Below are 19072 nucleotides of genomic sequence, written 5' to 3' on the forward strand. Positions count from 1 at the left end.
TGCAATTTCACAGAATTAAGTGAAGGTTAGAGGTCTATTTATATTTCAGGCAAATTTTAGAACAGAGTATAATATGATGAAATGAAAAATATCTGGGCTATTTTATAATCCCCTTGGATGGATGCAATAGATTTTTTCATTACAAAAAAAGATTTCCAATTTACCAGAGAAGTCTTGGTGGGTTAGGAAAGATGTTCAGTTATAGACATTCACTTAAGATGGGTGGAATTTTGTTAGGAATGGCCCAACCACAGGTACGGTCAGATCTGCGATTACCTATTTCAGTGGCTTGATGGGTGGGTGGGTGTGTGTGTGTGTGTGTGTGTGTGTGTGTGTGTGTGTAAGGAGTGAGATTACCCAAGTAACTCTGCCAATCCAATAGATTAGGTTTGGCAACATCCTTTTCATTTTGCTTTATGATTCATCCCAGCTTTGGAGCATGCTTTCCACTCAAGACCATGTCATATTGGCAAGGTGTTGCTGGTCAGTATATTTGGAGACAATCATGGGGCTATAAATGTCTGGGAAGACAGGTAATATGGCACAGAGCAGACTGTACACATCTTTTAATCTACGCCTTATGGTCCTTCCTGAGGTTTTCATTCATGATTCTGGGGATGTGATAAATAGAGATCCAAAGCTATATTTTATTAAATTCAAAGCACTACCAGTTGTTAATCAGTCAGACATCAGTGACATAAAATTAGATAGTGCTTTTCATATTTTAGCTGGTCTTTGTCCAGGTGCGTGCTTGGATAGATCAGGTGACGGCGGTGGCCCTAGTTTTTGCAGCTAGTCCAACCTGCAGGAAATGCCCTATTCTGAAGATGGACTTATTTAAGAATGTATGCAGTGTTGTTGTATCCATATCGGTCCCAGGATATTAGAGAGATAAAGTGGTTGAGGTAATATCTTTTACTGGACCAACTTCTGTTGGTGAGAGACACAAGCTTTTGAGTTTACACAGAGCTCTTCTTCAGGTCTGGGAAAGGTAGGCTTGGTCTCCTTACTTCAGTATAACTGTGTCACTCAGCGGTGTGAAAAATCCACAGCCTTGAGCGATGTAGTTATATCGACCGTAACCCCTTGTGCAGACAGTGCCATGTCGGTGGGAGAGCTTCTCCCGCTGACATAGCTACCACCTCTCATGGAGGTGGAGTTATTTTCAGCTTAGATCATCTTCACCAGACGCTACAGGGGCGGCTGCCTCGATGTAAATTTGTAACGTACACCTGTCCATACTAAGTGTCACAGCTAAATACAAGATTGAAAAGATAGTTTAGCATAAGTAGTTAGCACATATTTTAAGGGACCATTCGAGGTGAAGTGGCCCATTAACACCCTTATAGTCATAGGACAAAAAGTGGGTGTTAGTGGGTTGCAGATTGTTGTAATAAGCCACAAGTCCAGTGTCTTTATTAAGACCATGATTATTAATGTCTAGCAAAGTTATGAACTTAAGCTCCCATGCTCATCTTTTGAAAGTGTTGTGCAGGTTTCCTTTGCATATGAAAGGTTAGATATAGGAGTGACTGCTTTTTATGAAAAACGTTCACTCACAGATGATATGGTGTGTTTTTCATTTATCATTTTCCTGTGTGAGTTCATTTGAGAGCATCGTGATTGTCTTGTTTCACCCACATAGTTGTTATTGGGACATTTAGTGCACTGGATGAAATACACCACATGTTGTGACAGGCATGTGTGGGACTCATGGATTTTGAAAGGTGTATTGTGGGGAGCGTCGATCATTGTAGCACTGGAGATATGTCTGAAGGTTTTGCATCTGTTGTTCTGGCAGGGTCTGGTGCTCCTTTGAGTTCATTTATCCTGCTCTGTGGGGAGCTTGCTTCCGATGATGAGCTTGGAGAGGCTGGGAGGTTGTTTGAAGCCCAGAAGTGGGGGTTCAGGAAAGGTTTCTTTCAGGATGGGGTCCCCATCGAGTATAGGTTTAGTAGTTAGATGATACTCCGTATGGTTCCAGTGTCGAGGGGTAGGTGACAACTAGGGGTGTGTGGTCTGAAGGGGTTCTATTTCTGTATTGAAGCAAGTTCTCTTGGGGTATTTGGGTGGGCCATTATATGATGCAATCTACTTCTCTGGTGGAGTGTCCTTCTTCGGTGAAGGTGGTTTTGAGTGTGTTAAGGTGTATATCCTTGGATTTTCTTCTCGAAGCATATTCTGTGGTACATGAGTGCATGGCTGTAGAGAACAGATTTTTTGATGTGTTTGGGAATGGTTACGAGATCTATGAAGGTAGGTGTAGTGATCCAGCGGTTTCTTGTATATAGTTGTCTTTAGGGTTCCATTGTTGAAGCTAATCGTGGTGTCCAGGAAGTTGAAGCTAGTGACCTCATCATTACAATTCAGTTAAAAAGAAGAAAACAACTGTGTCCCAACTGCATACTTAGGGCATCTTAGGCCTTATCTGCACACATAAGTTGTACCAATTTAAGTAAATCTATTTCTTAGAAGCCTGAAAAGGAAGATCTTGACAGAGTAGCAGGGAAGATGTTTCCCTCTATTATTGAGATTTTTTTCACATTATATTCAAGAGGCTGCATTTGAGATGCATTTGGATCCTCAACTAGCTCTGGAATCTCAAGTGGCATACCAAGTGAATTTTTTGAATGCCCCTGGCTAGATAGTGAATATGTCACATCTAGATTTTGCCGCAGTTATCAAAGCCATGACTTTGATTCTTCTCGAATGGATTACTGCAATGAACTTTATCATGGGACTCCCCTTGAAGACCACTTAGACGCTTCAGCTAATGAGGCATGAGTCTGTCCAACTGCTTAGCAATATTAGCTGCAGACAGCATGTTAACATCAGCTATACTGGTTTCCTATTACATTTGAACCAGAAAGTAAGGTGCTGACTTTGGTCTACAGAGCTTTGTCTGGGTTTTCCTGATTACTTAAGAGATTGCCACTCTCCCCATGTACCAACATAACAGCTGAAGTCAGCTCAAGTGTATCAGCTAATAGTCCCCAGATTTAGTCATCAGGGATCTAGTGACATAGTATTCTCAGTCAGGAAAAGGCCCTTGACTCACTTTTTCCACTTCTCTGACAGTAACAGAATGTGATGACTTTTAAGACAATCCAAGACTCATCTTTTAACAGGCTTTTGCCTGGAGGTTGCTGTTAGTGGGTTGATGGGTAGGTTACCTTAATTGACTTTTTGGGTAAAAACCATATATTAAATTTTGTGCACTTGCCCAGGAGCTTTGGCAGTGGACACGTTTTATCAACATTCTCCCAGTAAATAAATAGGAAGCCATATAACTCAAAAGCATAGGTCTGGAGAATGTTATCTTTAGAGAAGAATGCAGTGCAATTTTAATAGCCTCTGCCTTCCCTTGCCTTGCCTTGATTCCAATACCACAGTTATTTTCTGTCAGATGTATTTTACAATTGTTACTTAAGTGGGATTACGAGCAAATGTGATATGCCTAAGGATATAGAACATAATAATTTTCACATGTTAAATCACCATTTCAATTATGTTTTATCCATAACATGTTATTAATGGGCTAGAGTAAAAATATAAAAAAAACCACAAAACAAGAAATAAGAAACATATGAACTATAATATGAAAGGCGTGTTAATGCAATAACTAGGAACTCAAACCCTACTTGCAATTTCTTTTCAAAGTTTACTTTCTTAGGTCTGCTTCAAAATAGTTCACCCAGAACCTGTATTTTTCACCAATTCTGCTCCTAACTAGGAGCTATGCAAACATCAGTCAACAGCAGCAATGCATACATCCAAGGGAAAAAGTCTTTTAAAATTGCCTCTAAAGGCCTAGAAGTGTCTAGTTATGCACAGGGGCGGCTCCAGGCACCAGCGCAGCAAGCGTGTGCCTGGGGCAGCAAGCCGCGGGGGGCAGCATGCCTGTCGCCGTGAGGGGGGCAGTCAGGCAGCCTTCGGCGGCACGCTTGCGGGAGGTTTGCCGGTCCCGCGGCATCGGCGGCGGGTACGCCGAAGGCGCGGGATCGGCAGATCCCCCGCAAGCGTGCTGCCGAAGGCCGCCTGACTGCCGTGCTTGGGGCAGCAAAAAACATAGAGCCGCCCCTGGTTATGCAAAAGTGAAAGACAGTGAAGATATTTATTAAATAGCTAAACTGTATTGCAACTTGTTTCTACTTTCTCAACCTTTAATAGAATATCTTCAGGAACGTTCTGTAAAGAAGAAAGCTCAAACATTTATTGAAAATGAGCTCAGTATTACTTTATATCTATAGATAAAAACTGCCATTAACACTTTTTAAGTAAGATTATAAACTGATATGATTTTATATCCAATGTTTAATACTGAAAGTTCTTCCCAAAGATGAGGTTATTCTTAAACATTTAATTAAACAAAATACTTTAAAAGGCTAATGTAATCAAATGGAACTCTGAAGATTCATTGTTTGAGCTAGTGTTGCAACCTAACAGCTCCTGTTAGAAGATTCATGGTTAATTCTTCCATTTAAACAACTTGAAGCTATAGGAAACATCCTTCTGGGGCAAAAAACAAAACAAAACAAAAAAAACCCAACCCCCAACCCTGGCAAATGGAACATTGTGCATGTTTGACACAGGCCACAGTCCAGTTTGCAACAGATGTTCTGAAGCAACAAGAAACTGTCTAAAAAAAGATATATTTCTCTCAAAGGGCTTAGATTTAATCAAATTTACTGATGATGCTTTTTATTGCAAAATCTATGTTTTTGACATTGTTTCCACAGTCCTCACAAAATGAGCAAAAGAAAATGCCTCCTTGTAGAAATGACACTTACAGGAATTTTTACACAGACCATTCTAAGCACTGACCAGAGAAATGCATTTATCATTTCTACTGAGAACATTTGGTTCAGGTAAGTGTTCTGAAAAATCAGATTCTCAAGACCACTTTTAAGGGGAGTTTCTTCCCTGATGTTGATTTACAAGACAATTTAAGTTAATCTAAAAAGGAACTGTCAACGTTTGTGGCACAGAGTTAGACATTGTGCGACTGTTGCTCTGGATGCACATGATGTATATATCAAACTCTTATCGGTCCAGTCCTGACGATTTGAAGGCTTTTTTCACAAAAGCCTTGATTTTCCCATTCAAAGGGACCTTCAGAATTGCTCCTCCTTCTATGAGGATTATTACTTCTCCTGATATGAGTGTTCTCATAGATTTTAAGGGCAGGAGGAATCATTAGATCATCTAGTCTGACCTGCACACATCACAGGCCATTAAATTTCATCCAGTTATACCTGTATTGAGTCCAATAACTTGTGTTTGACTACAGCATAACTTCCAGAGAGGCATACAGTATTTATCTGAAGATATCAAGATATGGAGAATTCACTACTATCCTTGGCAGTTTGTTCCACTCGTTATTCACACTCACTGTTAAAAATGTGTGCCTAATTTCTAATTTGAATTTGTCTGTCTTCAACTTCCAGCCATTTGTTCTTGTTATGCTTTTTTCTCCACTAGATTAAAGAGCTTCTTTGCTATCCAATAGCTTCTACCTGTGAAGGTGCCTACCTATAAGACTGTAATCAAATCACAGCTCAGTCTTCTTTTAAATACAGTAAACAGATTGAAGTAAATTTTCTCCAGAACTCAAATTAATTTTGTATCTCTTTTCTGCAACCTCTCCAATTTTTCAATAGCCTTTTAAAATGTGGACTCCAAAAACTGTATGCAATATTCCAGTATCAATCTCACCAGTGCCATATACAGACGTACAATTACATCCTTACTTCTACTCATTACTCCGTTTATACATCCATGGATCTCATTTGGCCTTTTTGCCATAGCATTGCACTGAGAGCTCATGTTCATTTGCCTGTCCACTATGACCTCTAAATACTTTTCAGAATCACTTATTTCCAGGAAACAGTACCCCATTCTGTAGGTATGGCCTGCATTCTTTGTTCCTAGATGTATAACTTTGCATTCAGCTACACAAAAAAACCACATTTTCTTTGATTGACCTCAGAAATCCAGATCATTCTGTATGACCTCCCATCCTAATTATTAGTTACTACTCCACTAATCTTTGTCTCATCTGCAAATTTTATCAGTAGTAATTTTATATTTACTTGCATCTCTCTGACAGAAAAATTGAATAGAATTGGGCCTAGTATTGATCCCTGCGAACTCCACTGGAAACACCCCCTTTCGGTGATGATTACCTATTGACAATTACTTTGAGATATGTCAGTTAGCCAGTTCCTAATCCATTTAATGAGTCCTCTATTGCAGTGGTTCTCAACCAGGGCACATGTACCCCTGGGATACACAGAGGTCTTCCCTGGGGTATACGATGGGGTGTACCAACCAATCACTGGGCCGCCAGGGGCGGACCAATCATTGTGGGCCCAGGCGGCCACGCCCCCTTTCCCCTGCTGCGCATGTTCCAGGTGGAGAAGCCAGATAAAAGGAGGCAGCCCAGCTCAGTTGGGGGGACGAGGCGAAGGGGGGAGTGGGGGAAGGAGGTACACTGCCAGTTCCTGCAACGCTTCTGGTGGTAGAGCCTGAAGACCCGGACTACACTCCAGGCGACTTGCCGACGGCAGAGACTGCCAGGGAAGCCAAACTGCTGCCCGCTGAGGAAGCTGCTGCCTGCTCTATGTCCCAGCCCAGAGGAAAGTAAGGCCTACAGATCGTTTGTTTGTTTTGCCCCACTCAGGAGCCATAGACTGACTGATGTTTTGCACTGCCCAAGGGGCTAATTCCTTGCAGGACTCCAGACTGTTTGCTTGCTTTGCCCCGTCCAGTGGCAGCAGCCTGACTGCTGCTTTGCTCAGCCTAGGGAGCTTATTCCCCAAGTATTACTGCCTGCCCCAGCCAGGAGGCTGTTTGCTTGCTTTTCCCCAGCCAGGAGGCAACAGACTGCTTCTTTGTTTTGCCCGCCCAGGGACCGACGGACTATTAGTGTAAGTGACCCCAGGAAGCCGGGACCCACTTGACTGAAATCACCTGCTTAATGGGGAATCCCAACGACTGTATGACTGGATGTACCAACCCTGCACTGGGCTCACGGGGGCGCCCCAACTCGACATGCAGGGCCCCCAACACAGGGTACATCAACTCATCTAGATATTTGCCTAGTTTTACAACAGTAAAAAGCACTAGTAAAGGCAGTACAAACTAAAATTTCATACAGACTATGAAAAGTTTATACTACTCTATATACTATACACTGAAATGTAAGTACAATAGTTATATTCCAATTGATTTTATAATTATGTGGTAAAAATGAGAAAGTAAGCAATTTTTCAATAATAGTGTGCTATGACACTTTTGTGGGTTTATGTCTGGTTTTATAAGCAAGTAGTTTTTAAGTGAGGTGAAACTTGGGGTACGCAAAACAAATCAGACTCCTTTAAGAACATAAGAACGGCCCTACTGGGTCAGACCAAAGGTCCATCTAGCCCAGTATCCTGTCTTCCGACTGTGGCAGTGCCAGGTGCCCCAGAGGGAATGAACAGAACAGGTAATCATCAAGTGATCCATTCCCTGTTGCTCATTCCCAGCTTCTGGCAAACAGAGGCTAGAGACCTCATTCCTGCCCATCCTGGCTAAGAGCCATTGATGATAAGTTCATGTAGGATATTTCCCAGTTCTTTTTTGAACCCCGTTATGGTATTGGCCTTCACAACATACTCTGGCAAAGAGTTCCACAGGTTGACTGTGCATTGTGTGAAGAAATAATTCCTTTTATTTGTTTTATACCTGCTGCCTATTAATTTCATTTGGTGATCCCTAGTTCTTGTGTTATGAGAAGTAGTAAACAACACTTCCTTATCTACTTTCTCTACACCAGTCATGATTTTATAGACCTCAATCATATCTCCCCTTAGCCGTCTCTTTTCCAAGCTGAAAAGTCCCAGTCTTATTAATCTCACCTCATACGGAAGCCGTTCCATATCATTTTTGTTGCCCTTTTCTGAACCTTTTCCAATTCCAATATATCTTTTTTGAGATGGGACAACCACATCTGCACATAGTATTCAAGATGTGGGCGTACCATGGATTTATATAGAGGCAATATGATATTTTCCATCCTATTATCTATCCTTTTCTTAATTATTCCCTGCATTCTGTTCGCTTTTTTGACTGACGCTGCACACTGAGTGGATGTTTTCAGAGAACTATCCACAATGACTCCAAGATCTCTTTCTTGAGTGGTAACAGCTAATTTAGACTCCATCATTTTATATGTAGAGTTAGGATTGTGTTTTCCAATGTGCATTACTTTGCATTTATCAGCATTAAACTTCATCTGCCATTTTGTTGCCCCGTCACCCAGTTTTGAGAGATCCTTTTGTAGCTCTTCGCAGTCTGCCAGGGACTTAACTATCTTTAGTAATTTTGTATCATCTGCAAATTTTGCCACCTCACTGTTTACCTCTTTTTCCAGATCATTTATGAATACGTTGAATAGGACTGGTCCTAGAACAGACTCCTGGGGGGACACCACTATTTACCTCTCTCCATTCTGAAAACTGATCATTTATTCCTACCCTTTGTTTCCTATCTTTTAACCAGTTACCAATCCATAAAAGGACCTTCCCTGTTATCCCATGACAGGTTACTTTGCTTAAGAGCCTTTGATGAGGGACTTTGTCAAAGGCTTTCTGAAAATTTAAGTACACTATATCCACTGGATTCCCTTGGTCCACATGCTTGTTGACCCCCCCCCCCAAAGAATTCTAGTAGATTGGTGAGGCATGATTTCCCTTTACTAAATCCATGTTGACTCTTCCTCAACAAATTATGTTAATCTATATGTCTGTTCTTTATTATAGTTTCAACCAGTTTGCCCGATACTGAAGTCAGGATTACAGGCCTGTAATTGCCGGGATCGCCTCTGGAGCCCTTTTTAAAAATTGATGTCACATTAGCTATCCTCCAGCCATCTGGTACAGAAGCTGATTTACAGACTACAGTTAGTAGTTCTTCAATTTCATATTTGAGTTCCTTCAGAACTCTTGGGTGAATAGCATCTGGTCCTGGTGACTTATTGCTGTTTAATTTATCAATTTGTTCCAAAACCTCCTCTAACAATACCTCAATCTGGGACAGTTCCTCAGATCTGTCACCTGAAAAGAATGGCTCAGGTTTGGGAATCTCCCTCACATCCTCAGCCGTGAAGACCGATGCAAAGAATTCATTTAGTTTCTCTGCAATGGCCTTATTGTCCTTGAGTGCTCCAATCGTCCAGTGGTCCCCCTGGTTGTTTAGCAGACTTCCTGCTTCTGATGCACTTATAAAAAAAATTGCTATTACTTTTTGAGTCTTTGGCTAACTGTTCCTCAAATTCTTTTTTGGCCTTCCTAATTGAATTTTTACACTTAATTTGCCAGTGTTTATGCTCCTTTCTATTTTCCTCACTAGGATTTAACTTCCACTTTTTAAAGGATGCCTTTTTGCCTCTTACTGCTTCTTTTACTTTGGGTATAGTAGTTTGGAAAGGTCGGGGACCACTGCTCTAGTGATATTGTATAATGCTTATTTTTAAAAATCAGAATACTGTGTGGTACTGAGTCAAACACCATACAAAAGTCTAAGTATATTACATCTATGGAAGTCACTATCAATCAAAATTGTAATTTCATTAGAAAATAACAGGTTTGTTTGAAATGACCTATTTCTCATAAAATTAACCAGCATTAAAAATATTCCTATGTTTTAATTCTTTGTCAATCAAATCTGTTTCAGCTATTCTGTTATTTTGCCCAGGATTGATTTCAGGTTAACCAGTCTACAGCTATCCAGGTCATCCTGTTTGCACTTTTTGAATACTGGAAACATTATCACTCTTCCTACCTTCTGGAATTTCCCTAGCTGTCCAAAATTTATTAAACATTAACATCAGTGGTCCCACAGATCTCTCAGCCAATCCTTTTAGGACTATTGCATGCAAGTTATCCAGGCCTGTTGACTTAAAAATATTTATCCCTAGTAGATGTCTAACATCCTCAGTTACAAATGGACAGGAAAGGATTTCATTATCCTCATATGATATGAGTTCATCATCCCACTTCTTTCCAAACACAGAACAGTATTTATTGAACACTTCTGCTTTTTCTATATCATTAACAACAATTTTATCCATTTCCATCTAATAATGGGCCTATGCCATTGCTAGGATTTCTTTTGTTCTTAACATATTGAACTTCTTCTTATTGTCCTTAACCTTTCCAGGCATGGATTCCCCCCCCCCCCCGACTTTAGCTTCTTTCATCAGTTTTCTGCACTACATAACTTCTCATTTATATTGATTGCTATCTATTTCCCCCATTTTCCACTTGTTATATACTGGCTTTTGATTTCTAACTGCTGCCTTTACTTTGCCACTGAACCAGTATGGGCTTCTTTTGGAGTTCTCCCCATGAACTGTATCTTTGGATCGGAGAGTAGCAGCCGTATAAACCAAACAGACTGCTAGATAGAAAGAATGCAAAATTCTCATAATCCAGCTGAGCCCTAATATTTTGTTTAGGGGAAAAAAACCTACTTGTCTACTATTTGCTTTATGTAAGCATGAAAGGACAAAATTATATCTTATACTAGAAGGACCTAGATACTGGCTTCACCATCGTTTCTTCTTCTGTGCCATCCAACTATGAGAAGTGCAGTTGTTCCTCTTTTCAATATTTAGAATGCTCTTCTCACTAAAGCTGCAGCTCTGGGATGCCCTGCTGCCATTTAAGGTGCCCCATTTTCCAGTTAATCCTCTTCCCATACTGCTTTCTTCTCCTCTATCTAGTACACAGTATCTCAGTTTCCCATGGGGGTGTGAAAGGATGCAGTGACTGTTTAGGTTTGGACTGAACAGAGCTTTGAGTGTCCAGCAGGAACCTAACTGGAGGCATTGAAGAAACAGATGGTGGTGTTCCTCATTGCCTAGAATGGTATTCCTCTTTATTGGAGCATATATGTCTGTCGTGGGGAGGAGTTGTCAGTCTCAAAAGACAGTATACACATTTGGTACTTTCCCCTGATCATCTCTTCTACTTCATGGTTGGTTAGGATTACCTGGGGGAACAGGGTAGCATCGATCCTGCGAGCTATGGCTGATTTCTGGCTACTGTGTATCCTGATGGATCTGCTGCTGAAGGAATGTGGAGTTGCTTGTTGGTCACTCTGATGCTTGCCTGTTAGCTTTTTTCCCCTTTACTGGTCTGTTTCTGTGGGGGTGGAAATGTTGAGCCACAGGAGAACCACTGGAGCAGTTACTCCATTTTCTTGCCTGAGCTGTTGTCTTGGCAATGGGAGTCTATAGCAGAACCACCATTATCACTAAGCTTCCCCTGCAGCCTCTCTGCTGGAGGTGGCAAAGATGAGATGCTCAAAACTGAGTTAGGGATATTCTGGCATGAGACTTCCCTGGCAGGAGGGGGTCTTGGCAGTATAGGCTCCTTTTCCTCTCCCTACCAGATCTGGAATGTGAGAGGAGAGAAGTCTGCTTGGCTGCTTTCCCCTATAGCCAGCCTGACAACTGAAGTCACAGGAAGGGCTGGAGTGATGCTTGCGCTCTCGCTACAGCCCCTGAGCAGATGAAACTGTGTAACCTGAGTCCTCTGGGAGACTTGGGTGTAGGGGATGGTCTGGAGGGCGATTAGAAATGTAATTTATGGGGCTAGAGGCTTTGCAGCCCTCCAGAGCAGTTACCTTGCATCTGGGTGCTTCTGCTTTCCATCTTCCTCTGAGTGCTGGGATTCTTCAGATTCTGATACCCCTATTCCTCCTCCTCCTTCCTGTGCTGGGCGTGCAAACACAGAACCCAGGCTAGAAGCCCCCAAAGTGTCTGGCTGCATAGGAGACTGATCATGTGAGCAACTAGGGTCTGGAATCCTTGTTGGAGTCAGTCATGTTGGTTGTCAGCTAAGGATGTACAGTTTACATTGGCTCAAGAGCCCAAAGATTGTCCCTCACATGATTCTTTAGAAAGTGTGTCTTTAGCCTTTGTTATGCCTCAGAGACCTTTGCTATCTATTCTTCTATATGCAGTGTTGTAATTGTGTTGGTACCAGATTAGAGAGACAAGGTGTTGAGGTACTATCTTTTATTGTACCAACTTCTGTTGGTGAGAGACAAGCTTTTGAATTTACACAAAGCCCTTCTTCAGGCCACAAGCTTGTAAGGATAACTGAATCTTCCGCTTAGACCTTACATCTTGGGATGTGACATAAAAAGATGTAATTACTAATTTCCATCTGCTACTGGGGGGAACAATGTTCCAAGATCCTGGATTATAGAAGATTAAAAACTCCAGTTTGAACAGTGTTGGTTAGTTCTGATTAGATGCAGGTCAGATGGTAATGTAAACTTAGAATCCAGGTTCTTGTGTGAAAGCACCTTTGTCTACCAATTTCTTTAAGGGACCCATTCAGTTTTCATTGCTGTCAATGGGCATTCTTCCATGGGTTTAAGCCCTAAGTGAAGCTAAATCCCTTCTCCTAACTAGCGTAGCTGGGCTAAAATCTGGGGGCAGGGGAGAACAAATGACCACTATGAACTATCTTTGAGAAAGATCACAGCAAGCATCATTTTACTCTAAACCCTCTAGTCAGAGTATAGCTGTGGTACTTTCTACCTGAAAATTTTTGCCAATTTCCATTTGGATAGGTTCTATCCCATCCCCATTTAGAACTTCTGGCATTAATTTTTCCACAAATGCTACTAAGACCACATATCCTTCTGCTGCTAGGACACCAAGTGGTTTAACATTTCAGCATTTTAGGGCTGGTCTACACTGGGGGGGGGTGGGGGGGAAGGGGATCGAGCTAAGATACGCAACTTCAGCTACGTGAATAGCGTAGCTGAAGTCGACATATCTTAGATCGATTTACCTCAGGTCCTCACGGCGTGGGATCGACGGCCGCGGCTCCCCTGTCGACTCCGCTATCGCCTCTCGCTCTGGTGGAGTTCCGGAATCGACGGGGAGCTCGTTCGGGGATCGATTTATAGCGTCTAGACGAGACGCAATAAATCGATCCCCGATAGATCTTTCGCTACCCACCGATCCGGCGGGTAGTGAAGACGTACCCTTATTTTGATCTTCCAGGTATTCTAAACTGCCTTTGACTAGATGTGAAATCTGCCTGTGCTAGTCTGCAATGACTTTCTTTTTATCTCACGGTCCAAAGATTTCAACCTTTTTGTCACACTTTTCCATCAGAACTCTAATTCAGTAAATTCTGCAGAAATCCCTTCAGTTTTATTTTCTAGAAAGGGAATAGAAGAACATGAAACATCTTGTTAAGACTTTATCTGCTCCAGTATGTTCCAGTCTAAATCTCCTGCTTCAAGAGTAAGAAAGAGCAGGTGACTCTACCACTGGCAGACACCCTTACTTTAAAGTAATCCTGGTGGTTGTTCTCATTTTTACCAGGCATACTGTCATCCCATTCAGCCAGGTCTGAAGTCTTTGTCTGAATAAGAAATCTGCTGTAAAAAGTGGCTAGAACCAAATCTACTTTAGTTACTTGCAATTTTTAGTTTAGAATTGGCTTTCCAGAAACTAGTCCTGGTGATGCTCAACATACTTACAAAGTGGCAATTCGTGACATTAGCAGTACATTTGTGAACTGAACTTTGGTACTTGCTGACATCAAACATCATTTTTTAAAAGATATCTATTATTTGTTGCACCAAAAAATGTATATTGTACTTTAAACTTTATATAGTGCAACCTCAATTATCAGAGGTGAGAAGCGCTTTTCTTTAAATGGGAAAGGAGGAAGAGGACTTAGGCTTTCCCATTTTCCCTCTCCAGTTCCCCTAGGGACCTTCCCTCTAGCTGGTGCAATATTTCATCCCCACGTAAATGCACAGTATGTTCATTACTAACTGATAAACACTTGTATAGGTATAAAATTTCTATGCATAAAGGACAATAATACACACAACCTGTATCTTACACTTATGGAGGAAATACTCGATGAGATTCCCTCTAGATCCTATGATCACAAGAGTGAAGCTGTAGATGGCAATAAAACCCATCTACACTGACATTCACAATTAACAGCTGATATACTGAGAGCCAAATGGTAGAACAAAGCTTTAACAGACTAAAACCGTGTCTTTGTGTCATAGCTGGAAAGAAGCAATCAATGATATACTGTATACCTGTGTAACTTACCTCTTCAGTGAGCTCCCCGAATACCGACAAAACATCTATCAGGAGACTTGCAGTATAAAAGGACTTTATCATGTTTCTACAAGAAACAAACATCGTGCTAACTTTAGTTTCTTATGGTGAATATCACTAGTATCAGGTTTTAAAGGTAAGCATTTTTAGGCCTAAAAATCTCTAAAAGTAGATTTGTCAATTCATATCTTTGTTACAATTTTTCATTGAAGTCAGGTGCACATTCATTTTTTTCAATGAATTTAATCTGGATAGTCCTACATAAATATTATTTTAATAATAAAGTCTTAAAACAATAACACAGACAAACTGAATAAGGAACTATTTGACATGTAGTACCATAGCAATATTAAGAATTTTGCTTATTATTGGTGCTTAAAAAATGAGAAGGAGATATTATAAAAAATTATATGATGTAACCCCTCCACTCAAAATTTCTAATCTTTGCTACTAACACCACATGATTAAAAGAATTTTCCTTATTATTTGAGCTTTGATGTTTCTTTCAGATTGGACAATGAAAAATAATTAAATCAGTTTCACTTTTGTTTATAGTCAAAGTCACTAACCTTAACTTTGTCATAACACTGTATTATCAAACACCACAGGGAAATGTTTATTTGTTAAAAAAAACAACTGTCACTGAAATTTAAAATAAATGAACATATTTTAAAAAACTTTTTCCACAATATTTGGATCTAGGGGTCAATTTGAATTGATAATGCCCCTTTAGCTATAAGGCAAAATACAGATTTTTTCAAAACTGATCTGAAGTTTTGCTCTGTAGATGCCAATGTGTAAGACATTCTAATGTATTTTCATAAAAATAATTAGCCATTATTATTTTCTAGTAATACCATAAATCAAACCACATTACTGTGACCTTAGTGATGTGTCATCATCGATATTTTAGTAGTACAGCAGTAGAAATACTTTTGTCATGTTTCATGATGATGATTCAGTATTGGTCTCAGGAGTCTCTCTTCTTAGGTCAACATAAGGCTGTTTTCAAAATGAGGTGCATAATTTGCCAATAAAATAAGGCATTATATACTGAAAGCCATTCATAGAATCATAGAATATCAGGGTTGGAAGGGACCTCAGGAGGTCATCTAGTCCAACCCCCTGCTCAAAGCAGGACCAATTCCCAACTAAATCATCCCAGCCAGGGCTTTGTCAAGCCTGACCTTAAAAAGGCTAATGTAGTGCCCATCTTTAAAAAAGGGAAGAAGGAGGATCCAGGGAACTACAGGCCAGTCAGCCTCACCTCAGTCCCTGGAAAAATCATGGAGCAGGTCCTCAAGGAATCAATTATGAAACACTTAGAGGAGAGGAAAGTGATCAGGAACAGTCAGCATGGATTCACCAAGGGGAAGTCGTGCCTGACTAACCTAATTGCCTTCTATGATGAGATAACTGGCTCTGTGGATGAGGGGAAAGCAGTGGATGTGTTATTCCTTGACTTTAGCAAAGCTTTTGATACAGTCTCCCACAGTATTCTTGCCGGCAAGTTAAAGAAGTATGGGCTGGATGAATGGACTGTAAGGTGGATAGAAAGCTGGCTAGATCGTCGGGCTCAACGGGTAGTGATCAGTGGCTCCATGTCTAGTTGGCAGTCGGTTTCAAGCGGAGTGCCCCAAGGGTCGGTCCTGGGGCCGGTTTTGTTTAATATCTTTATTAATGATCTGGAGGATGGTGTGGATTGCACTCTCAGCAAGTTTGCAGATGACACTAAACTGGGAGGCGTGGTAGATACACTGGAGGGTAGGGATCGGATACAGAGGCACCTAGACAAATTAGAGGATTGGGCCAAAAAAAACCTGACGAGGTTCAACAAGGACAAGTGCAGAGTCTTGCACGTAGGACGGAAGAATCCTATGCACTGCTACAGACTAGGGACCGAATGGCTAGGTAGCAGTTCTGCAGAAAAGGACCTAGGGGTCACAGTGGATGAGAAGCTGGATATGAGTCAACAGTGTGCTCTTGTTGCCAAGAAGGCTGTATAAGTAGGGGCATTGCCAGCAGATCGAGGAACGTGATCGTTCCCCTTTATTCGACATTGGTGAGGCCTCATCTGGAGTACTGTGTCCAGTTTTGGGCCCCACACTACAAGAAGGATGTGGAAAAATTGGAAAGAGTCCAGCAGAGGGCAACAAAAATGATTAGGGGTCTGGAGCACATGACTTATGAGGAGAGGCTGAGGGAATTGGGATTGTTTAGTCTCCAGAAGAGAAGAATGAGGGGGGATTTGATAGCTGTTTTCAACTACCTGAAGGGGGGTTCCAAAGAGGATGGAGCTCGGCTGTTCTCAGTGGTGGCAGATGACAGAACAAGGAGCAATGGTCTCAAGTTGCAGTGGGGGAGGTCTAGGTTGGATATTAGGAAACACTATTTCACTAGGAGGGTGGTGAAGCACTGGAATGTGTTACCTAGGGAGGTGGTGGAATCTCCTTCCTTGGAGGTTTTTAAGGCCCGGCTTGACAAAGCCCTGGCTGGGATGATTTAGTTGGGAATTGGTCCTGCTTTGAGCTGGGGGTTGGACTAGATGACCTCTTGAGGTCCCTTCCAACCCTGATATTCTATGATTCTAAAAACCTCTAAGGAAGGAGATTCCACCACCTCCCTAGGTAACCCATTCCAGTGCTTCACCACCCTCAGAGACGCTAGCCATTTTATAATGGTAGCTTTAAGGGGTAGTGACGAACGGATTTAAAAAAATCACCAAGAGCAATGAGCAGATGACAACCCAATGTTTTTCCATAAATCAGGAAAGAACGACAGAGTTTGGATATTTGAATTTCTGGACTCTAGATTTATTACTTAGATTAGGTAATGAAGACAAAAGATACTTTCAGCCATTTGCTTTCATTCTTCACTTACTTGTGAAATCGCCCAGCTCTATCTTCATTGTCTGCATATAGAAACATTTTCAAAGCATAATTCTCCACATGGGCACAGCCAACTATTTCCTGAGTAATAGCTTCATTATCACCCAGCTGCTTTTTCATCTGAAGCAAGTTAAAAATACATATCTGGTTACTGACTAGCTCCCAGCAATTGAATTTCAAGAACATAGGATCAGTTTGCTAATTCAAAACAATCCAGGTGCAATTAAACACAGAGACATGATTAATAACTTTACTTCAGTTTCTTATATTATGACAGAGCGCAGCCTTTTGGGGAGAAAATATTATGAACTAATAGCTCTGAACTATGTGTATTAACACAGAAGCATTCTTCACAATGGTCTTTAGAAATATTGAAAGAAATATGCACACATGTTGCTGGGAAGGAATATTCAAAGTACATCATTTTTTCCACTATATGAAAGACCATACGTTCTGAACTCTGAGTAAGGATTGAACACTACCCAATTCATAATGTGTGTTTCATAGAGTCACACTGTAGATCAGTGTGACTATATATTTTTTATGTCTTACAAAACATTTCTGTGCTGCACATTATAGTATTTAATAAAAACTCAGATCTAATGAAAAGGAAGTCCCAGCTCTAACCTGACTGCTCTAATGACCTAAATATTTACTGGAATGCTCAGTCTAAGCAGTGAACTGCAATTCAAAGACCTCTTTTCAAAGTTGTTACAGAGTACAAGAAGCCTCAGGTTTCCTAATAAAATCCGTAAAGTAAATAACACTGGTACAGTTACAACAGGTGGATGTAGGGCTCCTGAATAGACTTACTGTTTGCATTTAAAGAAATCTCAGTTTATCCTTACAGAACAAAAAATAGGAATACTACACATAGTACAAACATACAACTTCTATATTGCCAAAAATTGTAAAGGCAACTTTGAATGGTAGTCTATTTTTTTCTTCAAAGGGTGCACATGAATAAAGTTTAATTTTACAGGCTAGACATCTATAATATTAGGAACACCTACAGCAATGTAAAAAGCACACAAAATACCCCAAAACAGCCCCTCGAGAGTTTTAGACCTGAAATGTAAACATTATTGCAAATAGTTATTTTTCTTTACAAAAGTAAATTAAACATGATTACGTTACAAAACAACTGGTATTTGAGAAAGCTTAATTTTCTTCCCAGTGAATTATCATTATTTGTAAGTAATTTTGTCAGACTTATATTTGACCTAAAATATGCGAACTTGTAGTCACTGCTTTTATTTATTGAAGATGAACTCTGTCATTTCATGCAGATTTCCTTAGCCAAGATTTTACATATAATGGGGCAGTTTTAATAAAGGTACTCCAATATAAAGGAATAGATATTCAAAGGCTCAAAAAGCACACAGGTGCCTAACTCTCATTGAAAGTCAATGGGAATTAGGTATCTAAAGCTGTGCCTTTGAAATTCTTCCCCAGAGAGCACTGTAGTGCTGAGGTTGAACATTATGTACTAAATTATGGTTTATAATTCAAACCTCAAAGCATGCACAATGGATTTACTTTGCCAGAACCATGTAAGATAATACAATTATCTAAAGCAAAGGCATATCCACACAAAATATGTAAAGTATTTTATAATGCAGTAACAAATATACAGTATTAAATAATAATTAATCATGATAATTTACAAAATAATGATCTTCATAACAAATTTTGTTCCTGGTAATTTCCAGACAGCTCAGTTATTTTATTCTTTAAGCCATGTTACTTTTACAGTTATACAGCATCTGCATTTGACTAAGCATGACAACTGTTTGTACCTCACCACCCGTGACAAAGTCTGACCTACCACATCCACAAAAGCTCAAAAAGCCCTGAGAAATATTTAAGCCAAGACCAGAAAGACATTTCTGTGCGTCTGCTGGCTAGTGAAAAACAACTATGCCTGTTGTTAACAAATCATCAACGCCTCCTTCAGAGAAGCTAAAATGCCAAATTACCTAAAAATGCTAGCCTGTGCAAGCATTAAAAAAAAAAAAAAAAAAAAAAA

General features: G+C 40.4%; 1 protein-coding gene across 3 annotated transcripts in view; it reads right to left on the bottom strand.

Annotated features, from left to right (window-relative positions):
* Window positions 1-19072, bottom strand: part of VTA1 (vesicle trafficking 1) — a 95404-nt gene that overhangs the window by 37362 nt on the left and 38970 nt on the right. For all 3 annotated transcript variants that reach the window (XM_024220121.2, XM_024220115.2, XM_024220125.2), the window contains exons 3-4: window positions 17036-17163; window positions 14147-14222 (exon numbers count right to left, since the gene is read on the bottom strand). In XM_024220121.2, coding sequence (XP_024075889.1) covers window positions 14147-14222; window positions 17036-17163 — 204 coding nt within the window. The remainder of the gene's footprint in view (window positions 1-14146; window positions 14223-17035; window positions 17164-19072) is intronic.

The sequence above is a fragment of the Terrapene carolina genome, unplaced genomic scaffold (genome assembly GCF_002925995.2).
Source record: "Terrapene carolina triunguis isolate 2854851 unplaced genomic scaffold, T_m_triunguis-2.0 Scaffold85, whole genome shotgun sequence".
Taxonomy (NCBI): domain Eukaryota; kingdom Metazoa; phylum Chordata; order Testudines; family Emydidae; genus Terrapene; species Terrapene triunguis.